General features: G+C 47.4%; 1 protein-coding gene across 1 annotated transcript in view; it reads right to left on the bottom strand.

Annotated features, from left to right (window-relative positions):
* Positions 1 to 25,687, bottom strand: part of zgc:113263 (uncharacterized protein LOC503753 homolog) — a 46,096-nt gene extending 20,409 nt beyond the window's left edge. Inside the window, 2 exon segments of the mRNA XM_068755555.1 lie at positions 20,308 to 20,358; positions 25,417 to 25,687. Coding sequence (XP_068611656.1) covers positions 20,308 to 20,358; positions 25,417 to 25,687 — 322 coding nt within the window.
* Positions 25,688 to 27,307: the final 1,620 nt, after the last annotated feature.

Here is a 27,307-nt window from a genome sequence, read left to right as displayed (position 1 = left end):
TAATCGGGACGAGGGAGACGTGGCAATGGCAAAAAAAAAAAAAAAAAAGGCTTCCTTCCTGCACCGGATGCAGCCGAATCATTTAATCGGAGCTGGCGCCCGAAAGCATCGGCATATGGCGGCGTTAAAAAGTATATAGCCGGCCGATGTCGGGGCGCCTGCACTCCGTCGCGTCCGTTTCAGCGTGTGCAGGATCCGTCACGCCGCTGCCGTTGCGTGGCTTTTCATTATCTGAGGGACAAATCGTCCCAAATGGAACGGGAGCTGGGAATAAGAATGGGAAGCGATTAGAGCAGGAGTGTGCTTACACCCCGGATAATAAATCCAGAGGGCTCGTTCCCATTTAAACCTCAGCGTGCTTCCCTCACCAGCGACCTCCATTAGCGTCTTTTAGCTCCTACATCGAGCTACGTGTGTGCAACACGCGGGCTCCGGTGTCGTTAATAGACGGCGGGACCTTCATCGGGGTCACTGTTGACGAGCTTTCTTAAGTTTCTTTTCAGCACAGTGCTAAGAGAAAATTGCTCCCCCCCCCCGCCTCCATTCCACACGTCCCCCGACACTGAAAAGTGCTTGTGGAAGCATTTTGCGGACAACCGGGAGATTAACTTCAAATGCGACACCCGACCGACCGAGAGGTGAAAAAGTTGCGATCGACTTCACATTTTTCTTTGTTAATTCTTCGCAGCGCTTTTAAGATGGCCTTTATTGAGAGTTAAGTTGATGGATCGAGCCACTTGAAGAACGAGCCTGCCGGCCATCGATGCCAGAAAGTACAGTTTTAAAAGTATTCCTACTTCGCTTCCTGAAACTTTACACTTGCATTCAGCGTCAGTTTTTACTCCGCCGCGTTCAGTTCCTTTTCGGTTTCGTGAAACGACCACGTAGTGCCACCTTGACCCTGGAATCCTACGGCGAGCGTTTTGAATCACGTGTTTATCGTCAGCGATAAACACGTGATTTCAACTAGATTATGTCAAACGAGCACGATAGCGCTGCAGCGGGCTTAAAGAATATGGGTTTCCATAGCGACCACACAGGTTATAACTAACTAGTAATAACTAGGAGCTTCTAGTAGTGAGGATTCCACTGTGTTATCTATTTATGTAGCATTAGCTCACGCTGAGGTCACTCAGGATAAAAGGAAAGCTTCTCGAGCTGCAGTTAAAGACTTTATTATTTGTGTAAATATCGACACCGTCCTCGTGAGGAGCGACAAATCGCCCTTATCTACCCCCGTCCTTCCTCTCGCTTTGCCCCCCTCCCTCCCTCCCTCCATGCTTTCATTACGCATTTTCACGGAGGCAATAAAACGCTCATCAGCAAAGGCCTGAAATGACGACATATTAATGAGGACTGAAGGAGACGGCTGGTTTGGCTGATGGCAGCGGCTCTTTATCAAACAGTGGAGGATTGCCGTAGTCTCTCTCTCTCACTCTCTCCCTCTCACACACACTTAACATTCTGTGTTTGCAGGAACTTAATTATATTTCCCAGGGTTTAATATTTGGAACGATACAAAACCGTCAATACCTGCGACAGGCCAAATATGGCTGACGAAGCCGGCTATATTTGACCTTTCCGCTGCATCCATCTCTTCTCCGCCTCGGTGTTTGTGTTTTGTCATTGATCGGAATTTAATCTGTGGACAGTTCAGTTTAGCCGCCTTGAGGAAACGCGTCGGACGCGCGAGCGCCCAGACCGAGAGCGCCGCCGAAAAAGGTCGCGTTATTGGACGAGAGCGGTTATGATGAAATTACAGGCAGATCTTCACGGTTTTAATCGTTTTGAAATATGTAAAATGCAAGTGCAGATGGAGTAGCTGGAGACCACAAAGCCTTTTGATGTTTGATACCAGAAGATATTTTATATTCAGGGTTTATTACACGGCTTTTCATGTCGGAAGGCGGGTAAAAAAAAAAAGTGCCCTTTGCGAGGATGACCTGACACGCTGTAAATTAATGTCAGGAGAGGTGAAAGTACAGATATTACAGCAGAGACGTGCTAAATTGCTGTCAGATTGTGTTTCGAATGCGACGTTTGCTTGAAGCCTTGAACGTAATGAGTTGTCAAAAAACAAAGAGCGAGAAAAAAAGCCTCTGAAAATGTAATAAAGTTCTGATAAGCAGCGAATTAAAGCCACTCAACGCCACGCTGCACTCATGACACGCCGCCGTGATGAGCACGCTGCTCGCGCACGCCGCAGATCACAGCCCACGCCGCTTCCTAAAGATGCCTTTAATAAGATTTCACATTGATCCTTCTCCAGTGGTCAGTCTTGGCTGACTTTGCCACCCAAGGTCAGGACGAAAGCGGTTTGTAGAGGAGAGCCCCCCCCCCAGACGCCGGACCACTTCCCGGCCTCCTTTTATTTTTTTTTAACCATACAAGGTCGTCTCACGCTGGCAACGCCTCCGCAATTAGCATGCAGCCCGTGGCGTGGCCTGTCTGGCGGGCGAACGCACAAGCATGGCGCCTCGCTCTCCTAATGAGATGCCAGCCAGCGAGGGTGGGAGAGGATAAAAACACAACTAAACTAGAATCCCCCCCCCCCCCCCCCCCCGCGGGGCGTTCATGCTCCGTCTCATGGGTGGAAGAGAAGGCTATTGAACAGAGCCGGTTCCGGTTCAGGGCAGGCGACCCATTTTACATAACCACTCACTATTTGGTGGAGGCTTTCATCTAAATTGTGAAGTTAGATTGTGGATGCTTATATTTTTAGCCCCCCCCCCCCCCCAGTTAGGTTTCACAAGCTGGGCCAAGGCTTTAGCGGGGTGGGATATTCAAATAAGAGACGCTCTTTCTACCGATTGGTCAGAATAGGAGTGCATTCAGGTAAATTTATTCCAAGTATCCTGCGGTGCTTCACAGTATTTTGTAGGACAACAATGAGACGAGTGCTTCCGGGAGGCGCTTTCATGTATTCGCGTGTTTGTGCGTTTCTGCCAGGCATGAACTCGGCGTGTAAAAAATAAAACGCGCCGCCGCGCAGACGGAAACCGAAGCGGAGACGGATTTCTTTCCCTTCGTTTTTAATGATGCGGTGAAGCGTAAACCCGGAGCCGAGCAGCAGGAAAGAAACGCGTTTCGATATTTCGTCTCCCCCCCCGACGCTTTCAGCTTAATAGAATTCACAAATGCAGCTGCTACATTCTGCAGTAAGTACCAGCAGCAGTCCAGGTAACGCGCTTCTACTTCAGAACATGCCTTCACATGCGTGTTACGTCCTGAGCCAAACTAACTGCCCAACAGACGTTATTCTAGTGGTCAAGGGAGCTTCTCATCTACAATAAACTGCAGTCGAGGTGATTAAGAGGATTTTCTAGCTACTGTGGCCTGAAATGTGACCACAGGGTCACACAACGGGCTTGAAAACCTTTCTACCCCACATCATTGCACCCTAAGCTGATAAAATATTCATCTGTGTAATCTTTGTACTGCATATTAATTGCGTTTCTGTGCAGCGACGGCGTGTTCTGCTGCTCAGTGCTGCACGAGGCCCAGAAATCACAAAACACATTTTCCTACAGTGAGGAAGTCATAATAATGCAGCCGTGCCTAAAGCAAGGTAACACTTTCTATCCTCTATCCATCCATCCATCGATCCATCCACAGCATCTATCTATCCACCCATCCATCCATAGCCTCGGGCGTCGAGGACACGAAGCAGCGACATGCCTCACAAAGCCTCTGCGCCCGCTAATGGCCGCCTGTTTGTAATAGCATCCGTACAGCGGCGCTCGCCGAGCTGCCAAAGGGGGTGTTTCTGTTATTGCGGCGCCAATCACCCCACCAAGTATTTGCTGGCTCTTATTTCCTTCCTGCTAATGTGCGAAGCTTCCCCGATGCCGCAGTTAAATCGACTCTTTACGCCTGACTCGTCACCCTGCAGAGACGCTCAGAGAATCCCCGAGACGCATCGTCGGAGGGCGAAGCCTGTGTGCCTCTGTTGCCATGGATACGTTTACGGGCAGGGATGTGGTTGGGTGGGGTTAACAATGCCTCTGCCGGAATCCTAAATCAAGGATAGCGACGGCGTTCAATGATCAGGTTGATGGAATTGACGCGACCTTTTTTGCGAGGGTGTTTTTGTGGACGTCGATTGCTCACTTTAATGTGGACTGTCAGACGGCTTGTGGAATGTGGGCGTCGGCTTGCGAACGGCACAAATTAAAGGTGGAACCGGAGGATGTGGCAAATTTCAGTCAAGTTGGAAAAGGCCAGCCTCACAAGGATAGTAAATTCTGCACAAATGTGTATGTGGATGTTCAAATAACACGACACCTCACTCTGGTTACCAGAGGCGGAGCTCTTATTCCGTGGTTAGGTGCTATTTCAAGTGAAGACATTACATTTTAAGTCAGTCATTATTTTATTATGCTGGGAGTTTCTTTCAAAATTTTAGGACAAGAAAATTAAAATCATTCCAACAGTAATGACAATGTGTTTAAAATTAGGTTACTTCAAATATATAAATACAAATTTTAAATTTACTGCTGATTTTAGTGTTTTATTTTCGCGCAAACCCTTTCCCTGTTTTTCTCAAGTGCAGTTTATCATCAGCGTATATCTTTATCCAATTCTGGATGTGAGTGGTTGTGATTTTATAAAGTCCATTTACCCACCACTCAAGTAAATAGCACATTTCTCTCCCAAAATGTTCATCTAAATTAAGATTTTTTTGTGTCCACAAGATTTGGAAATTCATCATTTTTTGTCACATTAAGGCGACAACGTAGTTTTCTTTCCATCTTAGTAAAAATTAACTGATGCTCCAGCTTACAGAACGAAACTTTGGCACAAGTTCAGTCAAAACTCCAAATGACTGGCGAACAATTTACAAAGTGAGGAGAGCCAGCAGGCATAAAGGTAAAAACGCTTACGAGGATAATAAAATTAAATGAAAGCCAATTATATAAAGTCTAATTCATATAATGTCACCTTGTAAAAAGTGATCAGAAGTTCTGAACTTCTGTGAAAGTTTCTCCGCCAGTAAAGGGCATCTACAGCCTGAAGACCCCGTGACAGCGGCTGTGTCATAGTGTGGCAATTAAGCAGGTGGTGATGTCAGACTTAAAGGCTCACCCGCGTGCTCAACAGGAAGCCATCCCTGCTGATAAGGACAGCGAAAAGCAAAAGGTACGAAAGCGAGAGGCGAATAAACTCGGATGGATGCGAGTCCAAGAGAGAACGAGTAATATGTGAAAGCGAGTCGACGGCTGGAAAGCCCAGACACACTTTGCCCCCCCCTCCCCGGTTATCGGCCTGTGCAGATGCGCCTCAGCCTTCTCTGCGGCGCTCCCATTCGCTACATCCATCACAGAAGTGCACCTTGGGAGATTGAGAGGATGGCACAGGCGCCAAGCCCACCATCTGCCGTCGTTTAGAAATAAATGACAGGCCCAAACCTAGTGGGAGCCCCCCCCCCCCCCCCGCCCCCAGTCTCATTCCTTTGCCAGCATCGGCGCAGCGACTGGTCCGCCGCAACCTTCCCCGTTTCCCCGAGACCCCCCGCCAGTCACGCTGGAGAATGCCTCGGAGAGAAACTTGGAGTGGGTTTGTTCGGTGAAGCACGGCCCTTTGTGCTCGGGGGACCGGGCAGGTGTAACGGTAAGACATGGCAACACAGCTGTCCTCCAAACGGAGGGCTGTAGGACTCGAGGTGGATCCGACTGGAAAGCGGCTTCAGGTCCCGCTTTGTCGACGCGTAGGTAAAGAATCTACCGCCTGCGCTTCCTGGAACTTTTCCCTTCTAATTTATATTTCTCAGGCTCCAAACGCCGCTGCAGCAGGGAAAGGCAGGGGCAATTAACCGCTCTCCCTAGGTGGAGATTACAAAAAATATATATATTTGCTAACTGCACCAAACTCGCCCCCTGAGCAAAAGATAAAATGAAGCTGGAGGAATCGTAAAACCACCGTGCGGACACAAGCCTCATCAGGGTGACGAAATCGTTTTGCTGAGACGAAGAAAAGCCTTCCCCTCTTTTGTGCTGCAGTCCACAGACCAGGCGGGTCCAAAATGTCTTCCCCCCCCGGGGACAAAAAGGGACGCATAATGGAGCAAGTGATTAAGCGTCCTGTGCAAAGATTCACTTCGCCAAATCCTCACAACGGCCGTCTTCTTACGCACCAGCCTTTTGACGATCTGACAACCGCCCCCCCCCCGGGTGGCGTCCCGCCTCTCGCCAAACGCTAGCTGGGTGTAAGCGGGTTGGACGGGTAGAAACGTCCACGGGAGGCAGTTTCGCCCATAACCTTTTCTTCGCCAACTTCGCCCAAGACAAAAAGGATTTGCTGACAATAAGAAAAATGCAAAATGGCCCCATTTTAAATGTCACAGCGCTCACATCTCCAGACCGCGATGTGCATCATCTTTGAGTTCCTGCATGAGCAAACCTTTAACCAGCGCTCTGAAGGGAGTGGCGTTTGTTCAGGAAATGGAGTCCAGTAAACTTTAACAGGGCAAAAAAAATAATGAAGACCTTTGTGTGATACGGAATACCTACCCCCCCCCCCCCCACCCAACACCTTCCGGTGTAAACATCCCAGCCTACGGGAAGGGGCGAAGCCCGTCTGTAAAACCATAATCCCTGCTCCGCCGACGGATGCACAGGAGAATCGAGTGTTATCACCCTGCTTGACACACTCCTGTGTTTCCTCCCAGCATCCTCGGGGGGGGGGGGGTTTATCACTCCAACATTCGTTCCATTATCCCGAGCACACCGGGGCCGTCCTCGGAGCAGGAGGAACGAGACGAGTTGTCAGGGTCGCAGAACAAAGAAGGGAGCATGTCGAGGAGCGGATTAGGCCGGGAGAGGAAGTGCGGGGCTTAGAGGGGGGGTGGGGGTGGGGATCAAGGAGAAAGGGATGCAGGACGAGAGGGAGCAGGAGGGATGCTTTCTTGTACTTTAACACCTTTCTTGTACTTTAACAGCTATAATGTTGATTTTCTCCCTTGTTATTTGTTGCACAAAAATGCAGGCGAGGAGAAATGGAATCCCCCCCCCCCCCCCCCTTTGATTTCCGTCTGCAGTGGATGCACCATTTGTTGATTCCCGAGCCACAGGAGGACGGGTGACATTGTGCAAAGCAAGAACATTTACTGAACGGTAAAAGGATGAGCTCAACGCAGCTTGCAGTTAGGCGGGAAAGACTTTTCCCGAATGTTTTCCCCTTCCGTCTTTGGTGCTTGTTTTTTGCTTTCTGGGGATAATACTAAAATATTCAACAGAAAAAATAAATTTTTTACTGGTAGTTGTCTAGCAGCGGTTAAAAACGACGCCGAGGATTACATTCTCCCATTTTCTTTTATTTCTTTCCAAAAAAGAATCCAAGGCAGCGTTTTGTCGAGAGGAATTTGTCTTTTGTTCCTTGAAGTTTAGACGCAAGATCAGGACGCAATTATGAGTCTCTGCCACTTAATTCAGATCAGTGGGGGAGGTAATGGAGGGTAAGGTCATTTCAAGAGATGAATGTTTGTTAAAGTCCATCAATTATGGATTAAAGCTTCCTGCAGAAACTCACCATCTGCATGAAACACACACACACACACACACACACACGCACACATACACACACACAATACGTACGTCCAAGAAGCTCTAAGGCGCAAACAAGAACATGCAGACACCCCTCGATCCCACACTTCATTACACGTCCAGCCATCCCTGACTGGACTAAATCGATGCAGGATAATAGCTAGCATCTCCCCTCCTCCATCCCTCCATCCATCCACCCCTTCGTCCCACCGCCTATCCATTCATCTCCCCATTTCTTCCACCCTCTCTTTGTCTTTCCACCCCCCCCCCCCCACCTGTCTGCTTTCATCACCGCCGTGGATCGTTCCTCTTATCAGGCGCGGCCGCCTGTAATACCGCCGTTGTATATAACATGTCTGTTGTGATCACCGACAGCTCGGCCGTGCCGCGTCGACAGGAACAGGGATAGAAGGATAGAAGCTCATTTTGCAGGCGGTTCCGTGTCATTTCTGTCCGTCTGAGCTGCCTCCTATAATTTAGGGCCACAGGATCGCTGGGGACGGAGGCGTTATTAGCCCGCTGACGATGAGTTGGGGTGTTGAAAAACGTTTGCGTGCAAGCCGAGAACGTAATAAAGGCTACATCACCTTCATTTACCGAACTAAATTGATAATGGCTGCCAGCTACAGGGGTATAAAAGCCCCCCCGGAATGGTCAAAGTTTTCACAATTCCTCCAACTATCTTGGGAAATAATTTATTGTGGTTAATGGCCCACTGCAGGCTTGTTGCATGCAATTAAAGCTGTGATCCATTAACCCAGAGTCACAACAAAACGGCCTGTCATGCTTATTCACATTCACGTGGTGCAGAAACATTTGAACCGATCGCCCCCGTTTTTGGTGCATCCCAAATTAAAGCACCCTTTAAAAGCAAATTGCAATTCAGTTTCCTCATCATTATGATTTAAAAAAAAAAAGATTTAGCTGCTTTGCAATGTTCCCCAAGTGCAAATTCACCCTGATAAAGCCACGTGCACTCATATTTTACGCTTTTGAAGCGCAAAAGGATTTTTTAAATGTGATTATGCATTCACTATAAACTCGTTTGGGCAGTGCTCATTTCATGTCTCGATCATTTACACAAAGTCAGATTAATTATTATGAAGCTTTAAACATGCACTTGTGGCACGGTGGCGGGGCGTAAACGGGGAGGGAAAGATGCAACCGAATGAAATATTTATGGGAAGTGACGGTCAAACAATCGGAGGAAGGCAGAAAAAGAATTAAGTGTAAAAACCACACAGCAACTTTCTAATTCGCTCACACGTCTCATGCGGCGAGACGCCATCAGAAACCGAGCGTTCCTGCAGAAACATCGACAACGTTTTCCTATCGCTTTGACAATTCCATTACTTCCCTAACAATCTGCACTAGATCTTGATTTTTTTCCAGCGTAATCATGAGGACGATTCGTCTTTTGCAGAAACAAGCCGTCCACAGCCGAACTTATTGAGTAATATTTTCTATCGGTCCATCTCACGGTGGAGCCGCGCACACGTATTACTTCACTTCCTGCCCGGAGCCTGCGGCGCCGACATATCGCAGCCATCAGCCACCTTAAATCATCCCAGAAGCTCATATATATATATAACGATGTGAAATATCAGGGCTCCCCCGGAGGAGAGGAAGCATTCGACTTTACAGTGGAACTTTGAGAAGACAAGCAGGACTCTGACCGACTTGGAATCGCTCCGGAATCAGCAGATTTGTTTGTTTGTCAGTTACACACACAAAAAAAACTACCAGATACATGTTCAACATTTCCATCCATAACAACTAAACCGCTTGGCAGATTTGGGTGAAACTCATTTTTGGATCATTTCAACAACAACATGATGGAAAACTATGACGCGTCACATCAGAAATGTGTTCGATCAAGAGCCTGAAAATGAACTTTTGGGACATCAAAGGCTGATAAACCAACCTCTGGATTCCCCCCCGATGCTAACGAGGAGGATGCGACAGACGGAGGACGAGGCAGAGCAAACGCTGCAGCGGCAGCTGCTCGCCGCAGTACAGCCATTAAGATGGGAGGAGGCGACGCTCCTTGGAGGAGGTGCGTAATGAATGTTCATTGATGGTGCGCCTCAACATCTGTGCTCCGCCCCCACATCCCTGCCGTACCTATATTTTCTTGTAGGTACGCCCGTCTCCCTCTCCTTTTCTTTTATTAGCCGCACACAGCGCTTCTCCCCTTGTTCAACTTTCATTTCTGTTTTGCTTTTCAATGCGTTTTCCGGAGCGACGTGGAAAAGGTGGAGGAGGAAGGAACCCTAGCAAAGAGAGAGAGAGGGAGGAGGAAGAGCACCCCCCCATCCCTCCAACACACCCCGAGCCCTCCACCCCCTTACAACTTTTCTTTGGGGGCTTCTTATAAACCAACCATCCATCTCCATTATGCCCCCGAAATTGCTATTTGTCGCTTTGCGGGGAAGAAATAATCAATATGTCTTGTGGGGGCAGCGAGCGCATTAGAGGAAGCAAATTGATGTCTCTCGCCCCAGCGCTTCACACCCAGCACACTGCGCCACGGCTAATGGGAAGCCTCGCCGGCTAGCAGACAGTGTGTGTGTGTGTGTGTGTGTCAGTGCACATGAGTGAATGAATGAGCAAGTGGTCAGGCAATAGGGAATTTATAAATGCAAAGCGAATGCCACCGTGCGTGTGTGTGTGTGTGTGTGTGTGTTTGTGTGTGTGTCCGGAGCCTTATCTCTCCCAGCCATCCGGTTTTAGGTCTTTGGCCTGTCAGAGGCAGATAGCCCTGTCACTACCGCAGCGTGCCGGCTCTCAGAGAGGCTTGAAGGCTTCCTGACACTTCCAGAAAATCCCCACCTGATAAGTGCATCCCAGACAGACGCGACTCGCCCACTGGTCTATCCCCGGCCGGCTTTTATTACGTTGCACGCCTCTATTGTTCTCCGTCGCAGGGCAGAGAAAGCAAACGTCCTTTTCTTATTCAGTTCCTGGTAAACGGCTGTTTTCCTTCCACCTGTTGGAAGTTGGTTAAATCGGATTATTTGTTTAGACCTTCAGTATCCTGTGGAAGAATTCTGCTTCCCTCCTGATGCATGTTTTTTAAATTACTCTCATCTATTTATGTATTTATTTGCTTCCTACCTTCCCCTGTTACTCTGGAAAACAGGAATTTAAAAACTTGTCCACATATCTGTTGCACAACTTGTTTTTCCATGTTCATTAATTCAGCATTTTCAGTTTTTGGAATGTTGGCTCTTCATAACAAGCGATGCAAAGATGTCAACTTCCACTGTCGGGAGTTGCACATTTGCATTTCCCCTACTTTATATATGAAATAACTGGACAAATGGCTTTCCTGGAGCTCTCTTTGGTCAAATCTTGAAGTTCAAATGACAAAAAAAGCATTTCTTTTTTTAACGTTAGATTCAAATCACACATTCGTGCGTCCCTCGCCTGCTTTTCAGGTCCTGCAAGTCAATGCGAGAAGCACAAATGCAAAATAGATAGGAGAATAGCATCACTGTCACTGCATTATAATAGGAGGAATAAATATGTAAATAGCGTGACTGATACTATGAAAGTCAGGGAATAAATTCATCTTACTGTCATTCTCTCTCTCACACACACACACACACACACAAACCGACACACACCCAAACTCAATCTGTGGCGGTGTCACTTCCCTCAGCCACAGGACGGGAGGGCGTCAACAGGATTCTCCATTATCCAATAATTCGCTGCAGAGGACATTAGGGACCCGTCAATCCTCGTTCACCCAGACCACACACACACACACACACACACACACACACATTTTGGCACCGGCCATCTTTTCAGAATGTGACACCAAAACTCTTGAGACGTTTCCTTTTCCGTCCTTCGTGGTGATTTGTTTGAATCCAGGGAAATATATTCACAGCCGATGGAGGGATTTAAAGGATAAGACCTTATTTCAATCTCTTTAAAGCACAGAAACCGACAGCATGTCCACCACGTCGGGCAAAACGTTAAAGAAAATGGATGTCCACAAAGTTTGTGGACTATTTTCAGCAGCGGGGCAACTTAAACTAATTTAATTATCTTGCCTGAAATGTATCCGTAGATTAAAATGAGCCTCAAGCTAACTTTGGTTAAAAAAAAAATGTTTATTTTATTTTATCTGCTGAAATGATGCAACTGCTGTCACTTCCTGTGTGAAATACAAAACACTGAAGAGTTGCAGGCCGAATCGGCGCAGTGAGCTAAATGCTAACACATGTTAGCATGGTCATATTTAAGCGTGGAAGTGGTGCACCAATCCACACGCTGCATTAGCCGCGCTCCTTTCCGTATGGCTGCAATAAGTCACCTTTAAATGTTGCCACACGCGTCTTAAAGCAAACGCCCGTGTCACGTCGGTGATGGAAAACGCGCTCGCCGTGCACGTTCCCTCGCTCACGCCGGCGTCTTTCTCAGAATTAACGTTGCTCCACTTCCATCCCTCTGTGAGAAACGGGATGTTAAATTCACGGGTTTGATGGACGCCGAATCGAGGCCGTTGCTGCGAGCGCAGACAGAAACCGTGGCAATTGGGGAAAAGGCTTGTGTGTGCGCGTTGGCCGCTGCATGCACCGCTGGGCATAGACGCCTCCAGCAGCCCGGGCAGCGTAGGCAGGGCTTGAACGCAACGCCGCTGTCTCGCCTAAGACTCCCATTGTGTATCCCGCTAATCCATTTCCACCCTAACAAGCTGCTGCTTTCGAACCCAGCCATCCAACCACAAGCCCGCCGTCTGCCGAGCTTGGTTCAGCTCCAGTTTGCTGACTTTCTGCAGCCATTTTAAGCTCTGCCTGGCAACGCCGGGCCTCCTCTGCGTGGAAACAAAGCTGGAACGTCACGCTGCAGCCGCATTTGTTTGAATAGAGCCGAAGGCGGCTGGATGAGGCTTCTATTGACCGTCCGCTAATCTGGCCGTCTTTAGTCGGTGTGTCGAGACAGTCACAAGATGCAGACTGCAGGAAAATCAATACCGGCCTCGAAGTAAGACAAGAAGAAAATGATCAACAAGATCAGGAACGCCGCTATTTATCGTCCTCGCGCCGGAGAAACGTCACCTCGGGAGGAAAAGAGCAAAGACACAAATAAACATAAAATTAATAACCGCATCCAAACCCGCACCGGCTGTGTGCCCGTTTGAAATCACATTTATATTTGAACCTCAGTAGAAATGGAACATTGCTTCGTTTCATTTCTTTAGCCGCTTCGTGAGCGCTTCTCGTCCCCCACCTGTTATCAGAGTGACAAACGTCCCCGTGGGCTGAAGCCGAGACACTGGGCGCCCCATGAGATAAATTGAGATGGGACAGACGTGATTACAGAGGCACGCGAGGCGAAGCGCCATCAGGCGTCTGCTATCCCGACGCCTTCAGAAGGGAAGTCAAGAACTTTCCTCGCCTCCTTGGGTTGGAATCGATCCAATAAAGGACGAACACCAAATATTTACCAGTGGTGAAAATCAACATCTGCATGTCTTTAAGCATCGCCTGACTTCTAACTTTCTTTAATACCAAACGCTGATGGCAGCCATTTTTATGGCGTGTCTGCCTTGTTGGAGTTGGGATTGGCGTTCGGGGACTGTTGGACGCAGTTTGCAACGTAATAGGACGTAGTTTAAACACGTTATTCTCACAGAATTGGTATTAGCGGGTGCACAAAATAGTCTTGTGCTTAATTTCCGATGTTTGTTGTAAGAAAATGCAAATTAATGTTCCCTCTGTTGTTTGACACCCCCCCCCCCCCCAAAAAAGTGTGTTTATTTCTCTAAAGAATTTGACAAGTCTTAATTTTTCTCGTCATAAACTTTCCAAGAGAATTGAAATAATATTTATGCGTGTGCAAATCCAATTTAAGACTCTGCAAATATCAACCACGCGTCCTTGTTCCTGTTCTACCCCCCCCCCCCCCACCCGTAAAATGGAACGTTATTGTGCAACTTAATTGGAGAATGTGTGCCAAACAGACATGAGAGCACTAATGGAATAACTGCGAGCATATTGTGGCTCTAACTCAACAGCTGCTTCTGTGTCTCCGAGCCCCTCGGTGTCGGTCTGCTTAAAGACGCTGCGTGTCGGGCACAAAGACGGATACACAATAAACTCCAGACAATAAAAAGAGGCTGCACATCAATAACTGCTAGGCTGGGTTTAGCATGGGGGGGGGGGGGGATTATTGGTTTAATTCTCAAAATACACCGAGACGCGAAGCGGCATGGGAACAAACAACGGACGCGGGCGTTTGTGCGCATTCGTGTGTGTAAAGCGCGCGCTCGAAATCCAATCTGCCATCTTTTTGAACACGTACAGCAAGGCCTAGTGCAAATATTAGCACTTGCATCTATTGGGAGTTAATCTGGCTGGCGACCATATTGTTGTTGTTCTTTGCATCGGTAAACGGAGCCGAACGCTGGATGCTGCCCGACTCGTGGAAGGAGCGGCCCGGGTCGGAGGCTTCCCCTCGGTTTGCTTGTGTGGCGTCTCGTAACAATGGCGTCGCCTTTGCGTTGATTCAGTTGAACGTCATTTTGTTTAGAGCTTTAGCACAATGGGTGGAACAGCGCGGCGCGTGGGAGTAATCCCATTACTTCAGCAGCTAATTGCCCTCTATGCTGGTTTAATTCCTGCAATCTGTTTTTCATTCAGACTTCTTGCATTGGAATGAAACGCATCCCTCTCACATTTAGGAAACAGATATTACATTGAAAAGGTGTGATGCGTGTGTCATCCACTGGGGGCGCCAAAGTCATGCACTGCAAAATGTTAAAAAAATAGATCCTTATCTTACTTAGGGTACTTTAAACTAGGTTTTAAACATAATTAAAAGTAATTACTGGTTTAAAAAACGAATTAAACAATTATTTATTAACAAACCACTGTTTTAATTATGTAAAATAGTAATTAACAACATTAGGACTAGTGAGTCTTATTTTCTAATCCAAACTCAAACACAACTATTGATGAATCTATCAATCAGCCTTTAACTTGATAGAAATTGCGCCGTTTGCTAGCCCACTTGATGAATGCAAGTCTGAAAATCGCTTTCTCTCTCCAGACTCCTGGAAACGTCTTCGTCTTTAGCCGCTTGTTCTCGACTGACTGCTGCTTGCGGCTGCGCTGCCGGTGAACAGGCTGCTCATTCTGGTTCTCTTGACACCGACAAGACGGATGAGGGAATACCGAAACAATAAAAGGTGCAGGTTGCTCGACTAATGCTGAGGGGCTAAGGCTAACCCTCGGTGGCGCATCGCTCCAGGCTTTCCCCTTTCACTATTGTCATTTGAATGATTTGATTGCTGATATAGAAATATTGATTCGATTGAACAATGCGGCATATTTGTGTGCAGTTGTGTGTTTGGGGCACATGCGTTGAAGCATCAACACACACACACACACACACACACACCCTGCTAGAGTCGTCTCTGTATTCTCGCCCTGTTGAAGGGACGCCTTTTCCCTCAGTGCGAAGCCTCAATCCAAGGCGGGAGCGCTGACGTCTATTAGATCTATAAATCATGTTAGGCGAGGGGAGGGAGGGCGTGTGTGGGGGGGGCACAGTGAGAGCTCAGGGTCGTAAATCTCATTACCTGAGACTGCTGCCGACCCCCCCTGCTGCTTCACCCCGTCCTCAGTCTCTCCCATTATCAGCTGACCTTGACCACCAGCGCAGACACTTGCACTCAATCAGGGCTGCACAGGAAGTGTGTGTGTGTGTGCATACGTGTGTGTGAGTAGTCAACATATTTATGCCCCCCCCCCATGTCTTAAATGAGGCACAAGATATTTTTTTTATTTAACTATCCCTTCAGTCATGCTCCTGTCACCTCGCTACGGCTTCTTTCCTCAAATTTCCCCCCACTATATTACACCTGCTATATATGGCATGTTGACATATTAGTATTGCGATGTGACCATGTTAGCACGTTAGCTTACTGCCATTATCATTTAGCTTATTCTACTGTGTGGGCTGAGAGCATGGGTGCATAGCCTCGTTTAAATTCAATTATTGTTTTAAATCAAGTTGAACTGCTGTTATAAGTAACGTAAAACTCAACTCTAAAGTTTGCATCCAAATAAAAAAAAATTCAATCACAGTGTTTAATGTCATCGCAGAATTAATGTCACCGATTTGCTGCAGAGCCTGAATCCTAATCACAGGATGACTTGTGGCTTCGTGGTTACTAGCTGTTAGATTTATAAACACTCCCATTTTTAGTGTTGCAAAACCTGCTTTTAGCAATGCTGTATTTGCATAAATCTTTTGGCAATAAAAATAAAGCAAATTTGAATTTGAATTGAAGAGACACAATGAGGGGGAGGTGGGGGGGGGGGCTGCATTGAAACCAGGAGTATTGTAATTACACGGCATGTGCTTTGCCAGCTGCACGCCGCCGTTCTGCCTTTAATAAAAGCACGACTGTTTATAAAAGCAATTATTTAGATGAACTTGCGGTGATCTTTCGCTTCGCCTTTCTCCCCACAAAACATGCCGAACTTCTGCATCTCGTTACGACTTGGGCTAAACCCGTTTCTCTACACCTGTGGTCGTGCGAGCGTGCATGTCGAAGGGGGGGGGGGGCGACAATCACGGTTCACGCTGCAGCAAGACTTTCTTCTTGGCATCAGCCGAGACGTAAACTTCTCCCCTCCCCCTAACTTTTACAACCCAAAGAAAGTCCAAGTGTCTATTTGTCGTATAAATCAAGCCTCTGGCACGGCTCCTGGTTTCTCTGCTGACTGGCTGAGAGCTCCGACTAGCAGCACCGGTGATAATGAATGCTAGACTTCCACACGCTGTCTGGGTCTAAACATTTCTCCCACTTTCTGTCCATTCTTCTCCATCCTCCCCTTTTCTTCTCTTGCTTCCTCTTGTTTTTCCACTCGTGCATATAAAAAAAAACAACAACAACCACCGCATACTACACAGGATGCTTTGATGGCATTAAGAATATATATATATATATATATATAAAAAAGAACATTGCAGCGTGTACTCATGTAGGCTAATCAGCTCAGTCTTTTAAAGAAAATGGAAACGATTTGACTGCCGACACAAAAATGATTTAATTAGAATCAGTCAAATTAAAAGCCGACTGGCGTAGAAGTGGTGATAATTCCGTCTGCAGCCCCCCCCCCTCCTCCTCCTCCTCCTCCTCCTTACATCGGTTCTCCTGCTATAACCACGCCGCTTCCTCCAATGCATCTTAATGGCTTTTCACGCCCGCAGCAGAGTCGAGGCAGGAGCGGGAATGTGCTGCATTGCACATCGGGCTGTTTCAATAATAACGCGCATGACACTCGCAGCTATCACACAAAACTGTCACTGTTCCACCACCGTGCCTTTGGGTGACCCTGAATAATTTTGCCACTGTAGTCCCCTGAGTAACTTCACCCAGAGGAAGCTCTTGAAAGTACATCATGTCTGTCTGTCTGCCCCCCCCCCCCCCCCGAGGCAGGATTCACGGGGGACGGGGGGGCGCGGTGACAGCTTCAGTCGCGTCTGATAGCCGCAAGTGTCCACATCACTAATCACTGCAGCACATCCAGGCATGGCGCGCTGCATAAAAGGACACAACTCAAGGCGTGAGGATCCGCGTGCTCGCCAAACACCGGCAGGGATCGTAATACAGCACATCCGATGGACGTGTTTACGATTATTCAGGGTGGAATTGACTCTCAGACCTCACAACACTTCGTCTTTGTCAGTGCTGCAGTGTTGAAAAGCTCCTCTTCTTACAATGCTTCTTTTTTAATCTCTTTTCTTTTTAGTTTGAAACCTCAAATTTACAAGCCAAACCTCAATACACTCCCAGCATTCGGTGTAATATGATGGATTTTCTTGTTGTTTTATTGCCGGTGGTTTAAAAACCCCTCCGGGGGGGGGGGGGGAATTTTTAAAACGGATTTTGGCATGGACTGTGTATAGGTCGTAAAAAAAAAAAGAAATAAGAGAAAGAAAATAAAACGCAGTCGACTGAATGCAGATGAATCCCAATCTGCTTTCACCTTTCCTTTAGAAGATATGCCTTCAGAATTATTTCATACTCCTCACATAGTTGTGCTTTTATTATGTTTAAGTCCAAATTCATGACTGAAATCATGTCAGTCACATTTGGGTCCATCAAGGTCGTATCAACCCAGAACCAAAGCATCCAAAAAAGCCTTTTTATGTTCTCCAGGAGTTCAATTAAAACTCCTGAAATAATTTACCGTGAGAATAAAAAGCCATATTTTCCCCTCCTTACTTGTTGCTGGGGCTGAAACCCAGTGCCGGTAAAAAACAAACAACAAAAACAGGTGAACTATAGTTACCGCCCCGCCCCACCCCGCCCCGGTGGCATTCCACCAGTGTTCTGCTCCACCCTGCAGGCTCTCTGGACAATACCATAGGCTTGTTGTTCCTGTATTTGCTCCATCAGAGAGGAGCAGGCCTCATTAGTGTTCGGCCCCTGTTGGGTCCCGGGGCATCTAAACACACATAGCCAACCTCCTGCGCCCCCGCCCCTCCCCCGAGTCCCAAATACAACAATCACCGAAACAAAACAAAAATGCTTGCAAGCATCCCTAATGGACAAATCTCTACACTTCAAAAACACAATTATGCTAATGGAAGGAATTATTTGCCATTCAAACTCTGATTTAATGCGGCCTTTTAGCAGGGAAAGCCAATTAGAGGCTTTAATTAACATGTGCGACACAAACTGAAGGGAAGCGCGAAGGAGCCCGTCGATCACGGCGAGAGCCGGAGAGCGAGAAAAGAGGAGTCTGAAAGCTATGCAAATGAGGTGAGGGAGCACCGCGGGGAGCCGTGGATCTCTGCCGCTACAACGCTCGCTGTAAATATCACCGCGACCCACAGGCAGAGCGGAGTCATCTCATTAACACAGATTGGAAGGTGTCGCCGGAACTCGGCCCACAAGGGTCAGCGCCGCCGCGACGCGACCTGAGCCTGGCGAGGGCGCCGTCATTAAAAGTGTGACAAAACACTTTGCTCTGGGATGCAAATCGTCTTTCCAGGTAACTACCAATGGACAGACGGACGCATCGAGATGGGAGGCGTCTCATTAAGGCCGGTTGGAAGGTGAACCCTGCATCAACAGGTATGAACTAAAATAGAAAGTACAGATTTAAATTGGTGAAACTATTTTTCTAAACCAGTTATTTTTGGGGAATTTCATGACCACCACAAATTAAGCAGTTGGGTCTAATTTCCACTCTTGATCTCGGCGACAACAGTGCAATTAAATCCTCATTAGTAGATCACACGTAGCTCGGATCGCATCTGCAGCTTTAATCATCTTCTGTATTTGCTTCCTCTTTTATAGCGGTGCTTTTTATGCGAGGCACGCACGCTCATTTACTAGGATTGCATTTTTGTACGTTTGATCAAGTCAAGGTTTTTCCTCCTTTTTTTTGTTTTGTTTGGAGAAAAGACGAATTATTGCTCAGTTGATTGATTTTGCAGCCATATTAATTTTCCATGAGGAAAATGTCTCCGGGGGGGGGGCAGAAATCATTTCGCTTCAGCGTGAAAATCCGACAGCGTGGCTTCAAATCCCGCATCGTGGGCGCCACAGGTTTTTCCCTCTTGGGCATCAGGGAAGTAGAAGGTGACAAGCGTGCTGCTAGAAAATTAATAGAAGGCGCAGCTATAGATCTGGGCGAGGGTTATGATTTTGGAGGATTGATCGTCTCTCTTTGAGTTTCATTTCTTGGTTTTCAGAATCCACCTTACCTTCATCTGTTTAGCGATAACCACACTAGCATAGCTGCTACTTAGATTACTACACAAATCAGCTGCAGAATGTAACGTTTGCTCATTTGAAGCTTTGCATCAAATGTAGTGTACCAATTAAAAAATGCACGTCTGAAACGAGTGAGCTTTCGGTTCTTTTTTTTTTGCAGCAGATCAACTTTCTTCCTCTCGTAGCCACAGCGACAGACTTTTGCAACCCCAACTCCTCTGCAAAGTGGCCAAGTTTCCCGTGGAATGCCGTCGGGCTTTGACGTACACCCACGGCGCGCGGCGTGAAATCAGATTGAGCTCCCAGCTTTTTATCGACTGACCTCTTTTATCAGAGTCAGCTCGGCTGCCGTGCATCCAGAGACAACCCGCCTCTGGATTTAACCGAACCCGCCTAAATAAACCAGTTAAGAACCGCAATCAGATTCAGGCTGATTGCGGTTCTTAACGCTACACAATGATGTTTGACTGTCTTGTTTGTCAGGACCCCAAGACGAATAGCTCTTAGAGTAATAATTAATGGCGATCCTAAATAAATCAATGGCCAACAATCCTGGAGGACGTCGGCTCACGTCCGGCGATGATTTCGCCTCCAGGAGCAGCAGCTAATCGAGGCTTCCCACGCCGCGCACCGGTGGTTATTGACAGTGATTAATATCTTAAGGTGAGCTGCGTTAGCTTCAGGAGACTCCTCTATAAGCGGGTATTTAATAAGATGCATTTACAACACAATATCCAGAATGCTTTTGGACACAAATACCTCAATCCACGCTGTGACTGTCAGGGATCCAACTTTTACATTCCCTCCCCTTTTTATTTCTCCTGCTGTACTTGAACCGAATCCTTGAACGCCTCCCCTTATGAAGCATCGCAAACACGCCGAGCGATCGCGCGTCTCTTCACCGGCAACCCATCAAGTGCTCAGGCTCATAACGGCCGATCTACACTTTAATAACAGAGATCCTTGAGGTAATGGATGGTAGCTAATCTTTGACAGGAGGACAGCGGGGCTCACCTCGGTCTCCGGTCTTCTGGGGGCCATCATTGCGCATCGCGTTCACCCGACCTGCAGACAGAAGGGAGCAAACAGGAAGTTCAGTATAGCGGGAATATTTTCTGCTCAAACATTTTTTTAGGAAACAATGTGGAGAGCTTGACGTGTCCGAGCGGACTCGCATTCTGTTGGTTCGCAACTTTTAGCAGGACCTGCCGGAAGGGACGCTTCAGCCGGAGAAACGCACATCTGCGCCATCGAACAAGGTGCTCTTGGATAAACGCTCCCCGACTTAACAATGCAGCTGGGAAACATTCATATCGGCGTCAATCTCAAGGTCAGCGACTACCAAGTGGCTATAAAATAAGAGACGTCCTTCACTAACGCGAGACAGCAGAAACTTATACGCCCGAGGACATCGGCGGAGCAGAAGATGAGCTCATAGCGAATCAACAGAGCCCCCCCCCCCCCCCCCCCCGACGTTTGGAGCCTCTGACCTCCGCCCACTCGACAGGAAGTAGTGGAAATCATCAACAATCTTTGGTGGAGCTTTTCCCGTCTTTAGATTGCACCTTTTTTTTTTTTATGCAAGATCAAAGGCGAGGACCTGCGGCGCACGAAAGCTGCTCGTCACCGGTTTGCTTAAGAAATACTCGTTTGCCCTGAGGCAGATTGAGGCACCTGTATTTGTATCTGTACCTAAAAGAGTAATAAACTCAAAGAGAATTCTCATTACGTCAGTAAACAGTATTTCATATCGTTCACGAAGAAATCAATACAAAGCAGGGAGAGCCGGCGCTGAAGAAACAAGATGGTAGCGTTGCGGCGGTCGGCATCAGGGGGGCCTTTATGGCGAACTTGATTAAAAGTAAATTGCTTTCAAGTGCTCTCAGCAGGCAGGGCGGCTGAGTGGGATGTGGAGTTTCACCAACGAGGCTTTCAGGGTGAGGAAACGAGATGAAGTAATGCTCTGAAACCGCCTGAAGACAGAGAGCGTGGAGGCACAACATATTACTGCAATGATCGTTTTCAATACATTTTAATTTACATACCACTTCCGAGTAGCAAATCTGATTTCTCTCTCCACGAAGCGTTCCTTTATTTATGTCTCTGCGATGAAAGAAGTTTGCTTCACAACGTGAAAATCAGTCAGACTTTAAAAGTTTGCTGGATTTTGTGACGAACGATGGATATTATTAGACATTACACTTCATTATACCAAAAAAACACTATAAATATAAGAATTATTAGAATATAAATGTGTGCATGCCTGAAATAACCTTAAGGGGTTAGATATAAATAGAAGATTCAAATCGCATAATTGTAGATTTTACTTTCAAATATTTTTTTTACCTGGAAGGAGCATCAAATTTGTGTAATTAATACCCAATTGCATTTAAAATGTCACCAAGAGAACAAATTTTGTCCCCGATTTCCATGAAACTTTCCCCTAATTGGCTTTTAGTGGGTGGGGTGCGAGTTACTGAATAATGTAGCTCGGTTCCAAAAGTCTATTGTGAGAATATGATTTGAAATTCAATGAGAAGCGGGGGTTAAACTTTTTCAGTGCCACCATCCTGAAATTACATTTGCATTTGATTTGATTTAAATCTAATTTCCCATCCAGGAACAAATCTGCAACCCATATCTTTTTTGCCACCAACGTTTTTTTACCTGCATTATTTATAATAAAAGTCTCAAAAAAAAATATGCTTTGACTGATATTCCCAAAGTATTTGATGCTATCTTAGCTTAGCATAAAACACTGGGAAAAGAAGAGGCTCAAATAACAAAAAGGTTTGTTTATTTGCAAATTAACTCGAGCTGTGGTGCCATGAGAGCAGCCCCCATCTCCCTTTTGCAGAAATTATTAATATATTTCCATACCAAACTAAATATTACAAAATACTAAACTTCTCTCCATCAGAGATTTCACGTCAGAGAGAAACTGCGAGGTGCAAGCTGGGGGGGGGGGGGGGCTAGCGGTGACTTGGTGTTTGATGGACCTCAAAGACAGACACCGAGACAAGATGGGACACTTCAGTGACCACAGTCAGATGGGTGAAATCCCCCCAGTCTGACAAACTCATCCCATACGATCGATAGCTCCTATGACAACAGCCCCCCCCCCTCCCCCTCGTCACAGGCTGGAGAACAAGCTGCTGAAGGTCTGAGAATGGAAGATAGGTCCCGGAGGGGAGGCTTGATTTACGAGCCCGAGTCAAGACAGAGGCAGAGCGCGCCCACGCTCCGGAGACGGCCTTCCCCGCAGCATCCGTCTCCCTGTCCCCGCCTGTCGCTGCGCTTGTCCTCCCCTCCAGTGTCTATTTGCTGCATGTTGTGACATCCCCCCCCCCCCCCCCCAAAAAAACTTTTCACTGTCTTCTTTATTTTCGCTCGCTTCCTTCGGAGTGATAAAATCGCGAGCGTCACATTTAAGCTTGTTTTAGTTTTCGTACAAACTTAGCCGGAGGGGAGCAGAAGACGCTCGTTGGTGTTCAGACAGACAATGCAAGACGGGGAGTCAATTCCTTCGTCCACTGGGAGACACAATGACTGTTTCGCGGAGGACGCGTCACCTCCGGGCGGTTGCACATCAGCGTCCATCGTTACAGACGCGAAGACGAGGACAGATATTGAGTCGGCTTCATTAGGATTGCAGGGGATGGTCTCACTTGGGTGGATGGCTCGAGTGCAAATCTGCTTTCTCTTAAAAGCAGCAAGTTTAGATGTGGATTGTTTCGCTCTTAATTTAGATTCTTTTTCAGCTGAAATGGAAATGTTGCTTTGTGAACAGAGACTTTAGTCTAAATTCCAGCTCATGTTCCTTGATTATAAGCTGCAACCAAGTGATCATTTTCACTCAACTAATTTATTAGATTTAAAAAAAAAAAAACTTCACTTTTGTAACTTTAATGCTAAGGCAAAGAGAGAAAGTAAATGAAATCTTTTTGCTCTTTTAGATTCTTATCATTCGGTGAAAATAAAGTTAGAACAGCTCTTCTTACTAGAAGTATGTGCTACGCTAGAAAGCACGCGCCAAACTTTGACATCCTGCATAAACACGAGTGGCTCGGAGGCAATAAATAAATGCCATCCTCTGGCACGTGGGCCGGTTTTCTTCCGCGAACCCCCCCCTGAATAGAGCTGGACACGAGCAGCCGTGGGCAGACGAGCTGTAGAGGAACCACAGAGGAGATCTGGGATGTCAGAGTACAAACAGTCAGGCACTATTTATTCAAGTTAAAATCCCACACAGACTTCTCTGTTCCAGGTAGAAACTCATAGAAAAGTTATTTTTCCAGTCTGTTATAGTAGCTTCTTTTTTAGGTTAAATCTGATTTTCTTTTTTGCCTCATCCTTCCATTAATCCCCCTCCCACCCCCCCCCCACCCCCCCCAAAAAAAGAGCCCTAGTTCACTAGGGGAAATTCTCCACCTCTTTTACTGGAGGGACTCCAAATTTTAGCAGGTTGGGCTCTGCATCCTTCTCAACCCTTCTACAAAGTTTGATAAAAATGCAGCAACCAGTTTTTGGGTTTTCCTGCCAACGATGAAACCGAAATTCTCCGCAGGCGCCGACTGTCAACATATTCGGTTTGGAACATCGACAGAAACAAATATGCATTTCGAAAAAGAAACCCGTCCACACATCCTGGCTCGCAAAAGTCCTCCCGCCACCCCAGTCGCCGCCCACTTTAACTCGCCGCAGCTTGAAGACGCCCTGCCTCCCGCCTCCCCTCCCGAGCTGTATCAATATTCATGGGGTCTGGCGGGTGGCGTTTGTGCGATGGCTGTCTCATTAGCCTTTGATCCCCCTTGCGCGAGGCCCGTCGGAGCCTTGATGCGCCAACAACAGAGCGCCGTTTGAAGTGCAGAGCGAACAGCTGCTTGCATTGATCTCCATATACTCTCTTCTCCGTCCACACACACACACACACACACACGCTGCCCACGGGCAAACGACGCGTGAACGCACCGCAGGACTGTACATACAGTACAGCCCGACCTCGAGAGCAGCCGTGGATTTAAAGTTCACTCTTTCCCCAGCGAGTAACTGTTTTCACGCTGATGAGGAATGGGATTATTTCGTCACCAGGGGGTGGCGGATATTATCGACGTTGCAGGAGTGATTATTTCGTGGTGTAATCCCCCCCCCCCTGAATAATCAACAGTAATTCTCATTGGAAACAGCCCAAATAAATTGCATGACATCGTATATATGATGCAATCACAGCACAACTGCTGGAAAACTCCGGCTGTAATTCCACACAGAATTAAAAAACGCCGCCATCGTGCACGAGCCTCCTTATAAAAAGGATTAATCGCCTCTCTTGTTCTTACAGGATACTTCACCTCCTCCCTGACGTTTATTCTCTGCCACCGTGCAGCCAGGAATCAGGAGGTCGAGTTAACATGACATCACGACAGCCACACAAAGACGCCGCCTGAGCTGCACGGCTAAAAAAAAAAAAAAAAAAAAAAAAAAGTAGCCCTGATCTATTGCCCCTCCGGGAGCAGGTTAGCAGATCAATACCCCCCCAGGTGTGCCTTTGGACGACCCTTAATGGCGCTAATGAAGAGAGCGGTCGACAGATACTTGGAGACTTCGGTTGGACAATCACGCTGGATAAAATAGTGCAGAGTTTAACACGGCTGTTTTTTTACATTTTAAAACATAAATGGATGCAACGAAAGACATTTGAAATTGTTTCCGATAAAATCTCTGTAGTGTGAATTGAACATTCGAGGCTCTGCAGCAACGAGGTTTTTAACAGATTCTTTCGGCTCCATTTAAAGAGAGAAAAGACGAAGGGAATAGAAACGCGCCAAGTTTTTGAGGCGATCGTCTCTTTGCAGCGTCGGGGTCACGCCGAGCTGGCAGGAAACGCCAAAGCAGCTACATCTGAGCAGAACCGCAGCTGACATTTCGATAAATCATACCCTATGATGACCTCACGCACACGCACACACACACACACGCACACACACACACACACACACTGCAACCTGCTGCACTCAGTGCTGCCGGTCCTGATGAGGATGAGAAGGGATGAAAGGACACAAGTGAGACGGGACATACCTCACAGCGGACGTCTTGGTTTCGACTTTAGGAGCTGCCGGGACACACCGGAGAGGAAGGTCTTCTTCTTCGTCCCTCTTCTTCCTCTGGGTCTTCTCTCTGGGATGGAGACTCGGGAGGAGAGCTGCTCCTCCGCCGCCGCCGCCGCCGCCGCCTCCGCCTCCTCCTCCTCCTCCTCCTCCTCCTCCTCCTCGCCTCTGGCTCGCTCTGCCACCGTCTCAGCCCCTCTCACTATCATACCTCCCCTCCCATGCCGCACCCCCTCCTTTCCCCCCTCCTTTTTGCTCCTCCTCTTTTTTGACCCTCTCTGCTCCTTCATCGCCGCGCTCCTCGATCTCAAAAGGTGACAAATAGCTCAAAGAGAATCAGATGTGAAGGTGAATTCCATGATATTTCTCTAAAACTGTGGATTACGGTTCTAATTTAGGATTAATGACATTAATATGGTTGTTTGTCTAAGAGATTAATGAATCTATTCTGTATAAAAAAGATAAGAAAAAAAAGTGTCTACTATAATTTCCAACCGGTTCAATGTGGAAACATTCATATCTAGAAACTGAGCATTTTTCATTTAATAGGACTAAATTGATTATTGAGTAATCAAAACAAATACAGTAATCGATCCATCACCTGTGTTTAAGCTGCCGCTGCACAGATGAGGAAAATTCTGGCAAACCTCAGCATCTCATTTTCCCTCCCTGGTCGTAATGACACCCGCCAGAGAGGAGCCGCATAACTCAGACGGTTTTTATGTAAAATTATTCATACGGTAGAAACGGGGCTGAAGCCCAACATGAAAAGGCCGTTGCTCATGTTTTTTTTTTTACGTCCGGCGATGCCGTCTCATCCCGTCTGGTGAATCACTCCCACCGTCTCAATAAAAGGAGGCGGAGCACCTGTAGTTCAGGTGCGTCAGACTCAAACCGCTGACCACCCGATGGAGGAGGTGAAAGTCTGTCACCTGCCCCCCGAGTCGGATGGACGGATTCCTCAACATTGGCCAGTCCCCAGCCCCGCCCCCACCCCCACTCTCTCCCATAGAGATCCCTCCACTGCCTCTGTTTCCATAGTGACACTTTCCCCGACTGCCTCAACATCAAGTGAACCGGATGGGGGGGGGGGGGTGTTGAAGGAACGGCCAAGATGAGAATGATACAAAGAGAGAGAATAAAGAGAGCAAACAGAGATGAAGGAACAAATAATGAATAAAGAGAACGCCGGCTTGTCCGACGTCGGCTTCAGAGCAGGTGCTTTCCGAAGCCTCGGCATATGGCTGAAATAATTACCGTGCTCATCAAACAACTGGGTGGCCGCTCCTGCCGACGCTCCCCGCCGGCGAAGCGATGCATTGTGGGATCAATCTGAATTTTAATGCGAGCGGCAGCTCAGCGTGGCTCCGCTAGGACGATGCCATGGCGTTCCTCCGAGGGGACGGCGCAGACGATACCGGCCCGCCTGCGGACTCACCGAGCACAAAATGTTTCCGGTTGGGTGGCCATTAACTTTTTGTGGAGGCGCTCGAGTTCCCCAGCGAGTAAAACGTGAATAACTTTAACAGATGCAACTCGCAGAATCCAGAATCCGGCCCGGCGCGTTGGAAGGATCGGTGCCAACTGGAATAAATACCCGTTGGTCGGCCCTCAGCTGATTAGGATTCTGATCAGCCCATCATTAGTGAAAGTCAGCAGCAGCTTTTGCTGCATTAATAATGATTTTTCTTGGTCCATTTATTACTTTTACAGTTAATATGCGGGTACTCGATCAGAACCAGAATGGCGGGACGAGCCCTCAAGCTTTTCACGTTGTTTAGAAAGGACTCCGAGACAGACATTTGTGCCAACGCTAACGCTAACCGCTATCCTCCTCTGTGATCAACAAATGGCCGCTGCAGGGTCTGTGAACTTCGTAATTCTCTATCGATCCCAGCGCTGTCGTGTTA

The sequence above is a fragment of the Brachionichthys hirsutus genome, chromosome 22 (genome assembly GCF_040956055.1).
Source record: "Brachionichthys hirsutus isolate HB-005 chromosome 22, CSIRO-AGI_Bhir_v1, whole genome shotgun sequence".
Taxonomy (NCBI): Eukaryota; Metazoa; Chordata; class Actinopteri; order Lophiiformes; family Brachionichthyidae; genus Brachionichthys; species Brachionichthys hirsutus.
This window is presented reverse-complemented; position numbering and strand designations above follow the sequence as displayed.